This window comes from Mandrillus leucophaeus, unplaced genomic scaffold (genome assembly GCF_000951045.1).
Source record: "Mandrillus leucophaeus isolate KB7577 unplaced genomic scaffold, Mleu.le_1.0 Scaffold30, whole genome shotgun sequence".
Lineage (NCBI taxonomy): Eukaryota > Metazoa > Chordata > Mammalia > Primates > Cercopithecidae > Mandrillus > Mandrillus leucophaeus.
Window position 1 is genome coordinate 1,572,828 of NW_012103143.1, and position 4,681 is coordinate 1,577,508.

General features: G+C 57.4%; 1 protein-coding gene across 1 annotated transcript in view; it reads right to left on the reverse strand.

Moving 5' to 3' along the window:
• The window catches only part of PITPNM1 (phosphatidylinositol transfer protein, membrane-associated 1), a 12,992-nt gene extending 8,311 nt beyond the window's left edge, over window positions 1-4,681 (reverse strand). Inside the window, 7 exon segments of the mRNA XM_011987020.1 lie at window positions 81-331; window positions 415-510; window positions 588-914; window positions 2,356-2,580; window positions 2,786-2,907; window positions 2,998-3,212; window positions 4,573-4,681. Of these exon segments, the coding sequence (XP_011842410.1) occupies window positions 81-331; window positions 415-510; window positions 588-914; window positions 2,356-2,580; window positions 2,786-2,907; window positions 2,998-3,212; window positions 4,573-4,650 (1,314 nt within the window). The 5' untranslated portion in view covers window positions 4,651-4,681.

A 4,681-nucleotide genomic window follows, 5' to 3' on the forward strand; every position in this document is an offset into this window, starting at 1 on the left:
CCCATCCATCCATCCATCCACCCGCCCACCCATCCATCCACCCACCCACTCACCCAACCACCCATTCATCCATTTATCCACTTATCCATCCATCCATCCTTCATTATTCATCTGTGTATTTAATGAGCACCTCTTCAGATTGCCTCTCATCTTAAGATGCCATTAAACTTATGACCTGCTGTACATGGGTGCTGGGGGCCGGTGTCCTAGGTGGGATCTTTACCTGGCGTTCCCTCTGCCTCCATTGGGGAGGCAAAGGCGTCGATGAAGTCATTGGAGTTCCACTTGGTCATCTCCTTGGGGAAGACCTCCTCACTGTCCGAGAAGCCTTCTGAGGGGACAGGGGGCTGTGTCATGGGGTGGGAGGAGCTGCTCGGGGACATCCCCACTCCCAAAAAGGGCCTCGGTGCTGACCGTGGGCATCAAAGAACTCTTCCTCGGAGCTGTTCTCGGAGTCTCGGGCAATGTTCTGCATGCGCCACTCGGACAAGCTCTGGGGAGACACAGCCCCTGCCGGGCCGGCTCAGCCTCAGCCTGGGAGCCCAGCGGGGAGGGTTGCTTCTCCCATCCCTGTGTCCCAGCCTCACCTCCATGTTGGGATGAGTAGGAGGAACGGGAGGATGAGGACCACTGCTTCCCAAAGCTGGCATCGGGGGAGGCATCTGGGCCAGGGGGGGCCTCAGGCCCATCGGGGGTGCCAGTGTTGCTGGCCCCAGACCGGGCCTCGGTGCTTGGTTTCCCGGGGGGCTGGGCCTCAGACCCCTCACTGCCTGTGTTGCACTTGGCCATGCGCTGGGCCAGCATGCGAGCAGTCTCCTCTTCCAGTGCCCGAATGTCAGCCATGCTCAGTTCTGTCCACTCATCCTGCCAGCACCAGGCCTGGCGGTGGGCCCGCAGCATCACCCGACGTAGACCTGCAGGTGCCCAGGCATCAGAACTGTCCCCTCCCACTGCTTCCCTGGCACTGCCGCCACATGCCCAGCCTTGAGGTTGGGTAATGGCTCCCCTGGGGACACCACCCACCCAGAGCCACAAAGTAGGGCAGGGCCAGTGCAGTCCAGGAATGGGAGTGGAAAGTGGGGCATTTGTCTTCCTGCCTGACTCCCCTCCGCCCACTGCCTTTCCTGTCTCTCTGCACACCCTAACTCTCAGCACTGTCCCCACCCCATCACTCCAGAAGCAGGGACCAATGCTTGTTCTTGCTTTTGGCTGGCTTCCTGCTGACTTCTGAGGAATTAACAGTTAATTAAGCGTTTAACAGTTAATGAAATTGTTGATGGTTAATGAAGGTGTTAATAGTTAATGGAAGTGTTGGCACTCAATGACGGTTGTAGCGAAAGATGATACCCATTCTGGGATATTTTTATCTTAAGCAGAAGAATAAAGTTAGAAACTCTTAAATATCTAGGAAATAAGGTAATGATGGTTAAATGATAATTATAAACTTCTGTGAGGAGATATATCAGAATCTTAGTAGTGGCTATATGTGGGTGATTTTAATTTTCTTATTTGTGCTTTTTGGTATTTTTCCAAATGCAAGATACGGAGTCCTCATTATTCTATAAGCTGAATTTCCTCACCTGTAAAATGGGAATAATCATCGTCATTACCTGGTGGGGTGTTGTGGGTGTTAAGGGAGATCTTGCACAGAAAGTAATTAGCAAAGGGTCTGTGTGTTGCTCTCACTGTCAGTATTAGCTCTTCATATCTGATTCAACCTCCTCCTAATTTACTGAAGAGACATTTAAAGTGCAGAGATGGCCAGCGCCTTGCTGGAGGAACCATGGGTCAGTAGTGGGACAGAAGCCAGGCCGCTGGTCTCCCCAACTAGGGATCATCCCTCTGTGTACAGATGACCTGGGCATTGAGGCAGGGCTGAGCTGCAGGCGTGGTGGGGTCAGGTTGAGGGGAGGTGTGGAACTGGGGCTCCTGAACACCAGGGCCAAAGGCTGGAACACTAGAAACTGGGAGTGGAGTGGGGGGAATCCCAGAGAGAATGACATCAGAGTCACAGCCTCAGCCTGCACTCCTTAGCATGCTGCCAGTTAGAGCAGGTGACCTTCCTGAGCATCTCTAAGTCTCACCGAGCTCATAGGATGATGGAGAATCTTAGAATCTTAATGGAAGCAGCAGCATTTCTGAAAGTCAGAGTCAGCATGGACCTTGTAGCTCATATTACCAGCTTCCTGCTCTGTGGATGCCTGGCTACGCTGTGCGGCCACCTCTGCCCTAGTGCTCCCCGCCTCAACTGGAAATGATGGCTTTCTGCTTCTGTGTCCCCAGTGGATGGGAGCATCCCTGGCCCTAAACATGGGCATGCTGGGTAAGCGGGACCTCCCGCGGCTGGGTGCTCACCTACATCGTGGATGAACTGCTCGATCTTGGCTTGCATGCCCCAGTAGCGGAACTCAACCTTGCACAGCTTATAGGCACACATAAGGGGCCCCGTCTGCGCCGCCGTCCGCGCCCAGTCATCAGCCAGTGGCCCTCGGCCCGTCTTGACCGAGCGGTACAGCCGGGGGTCCTCTTCTGCTTTGTACTCGCCTGGGGCCACTGCATCCCGCACGATGTCAATGGTGTCTGAGGGAGTTCAGCGAGCATTGAGCAGTGCCAGCCCCTTTGAGCCCCCGCTCCTGGCACCCTCTTGGGACTGGGTGACAGTTCCTGTCCTTTTGCAGATAGGACATGAGGCTTGGAGAGGGCTGGGACTTCTCAGAGGCTGCCCACTGAGGCAGCCAGGAGACTGAGAGGGGCGCCAGGGTCCCTCCATAGCTCCAGGCCTCACCCAGGATGCGCTGTCTCCTCTCGGCCCCACTCAGGTTGAAGACGTTTGGCTGCTGCCCCCCATCAGGCAGGTAATAGGTCTCGATTTCAATGGAGAATTTCTCCACGAAAGGGCAGGTGTACCTGGGCAGAAGGCATGGGTGAGGCTCACTGCCATACCCACCAGGGCTGCTCCCCTCCTGGCCCCGGACCATGCCCACTTCACCCACTCACCGGGTTCGGGTGTAGGGGTAGGCATTCCAGGATTCCTCTTCTACCTGCAGGGCAGCCTTGGGCAGCAGTGCCCGGAACCAGCCTGGGATGTGGGAGCCCACGTGGTACACCTTGTGTGTGTACTGCCCGCTGCCCCCGGGCCCATCTGTGTAGGGCCGGTTGGCCAGGATCTCCACGCCGCTGCCCTCACCACTAGACTCCTCCCGGCTCTTTTTCTGTGGCCCAAGGGAGAGCAGAATAGGGAGCTCAGCCCCAGCTTAGCATCTGGGATCCCCAGCTTAGGCTGGTGTTCTGCGCAGTTCTGGGGCCCTGGTCCCAGTCTTTTCAACTCCCTGAAACCAGACACTGCCCCACCGAAGCTCCCTGGGATCGGAATCAGATGCAGCCCAGCCCTGCATGGGGTCTGCAACCCAGCACTCAATTCAGTCATTCAAGTATTCATTGAATGTCTGCTCCACCCCAGGCAGTGTTTGGGATTCTATCAATTGAGATATATTGATGAATAGAACAAAGACCCCTGCCCTCATGGAGCTTACATTCTAGTGGAAGAAGACAGACAAAAGGAAAAAGCAAATTATATGGTGTGTTAGAAGGCGCTAAGTGTTATGGGAAAAGAAAGCCTACAGTAGGGTACAGGTGATCAGGGTTGGGGGCTGCAGTTTTGATCTGATAGTCAGGGAAGGCCTTGCTAAGAACATAAAGTGACCATGGCTTGAACATGACTTTAAGGAGGTGAGGTGGGAGGAGGTGCTCAAGGCAGGGGGAAGCCAGTGCAGCCCCGAGGTGGGAGCGTACTGGATGTGCTGGCGGGTGGCAAGGAGGCCAGGGTGGCTGGCAAGGAAGAAGGGACAAAGAGAGGAAAAGGGGACCCTGGCCCCCTCCCTCTCTGGGAGGCCCAGGCCACCTCCCAATCCCAGCTCCTGCCACACCCCTCACAGCTTGAGAGCCCCCAGATCCTGCCTTCTATCGCTCTGGGGCTCAGATGTCCCTTTCAACCCCGAGGCAGGGTCCGGGCCCTCTTGCTTTATGAGACTCTGGTCCTGCTGTGCTGGGGAGAGATCTGGAGCAGACTCCCCGGGGCCCTGCACCAACCCGGCCACTGCTGAGGGCCTGCCCTGGCCAACTCTTCTCACTGCCCTACCCGAGAGCCCCCTCGCCCTCCGATCCTTGCTGCCCTGTCCCTGCTCCAGGTTTGGCGCCTGGTCCTCACTCCATCTCCCTGACCTCCAGGGGTGGCCAGGACTCTGCACCTCTCCAGACCCCCTCCCGCCCTCCTCGGCCGCGGAGGCCCCCCTCCTCATTCTTGCCGCCTCCTGGGCGCTTTTTCCTTCCCCGATGGGATTACAGATCCTGAGGAGGATTACAGGAGATCAGAGAAGGGCTGGGCACTTAGCGGGTGAGAAGCACCACTCGGCTTTCCTGCCCCTCTCCCCACAGCCCTTCCCCATCCCCACATCCGAAGGGGGCCTCTCTTGCCTCCTCCGGGCTCCCAGCCGGTCCCAGCCCCGTGGCAGGGCTGGCGGGGTTGGCGGGGCTCCACCCCTTGCCCGGGTGCCCTCTCCCTGCCGCCCTCACCTGGATCATGTAGAGCTGGGCCACCTGGTACTCGTCCAGGCTCATGGGCAGCAGAATGTGGTATTCCTTGATGAGCATCCTGAAGGCGCCCGGCGGGCCGCGCGCGGCC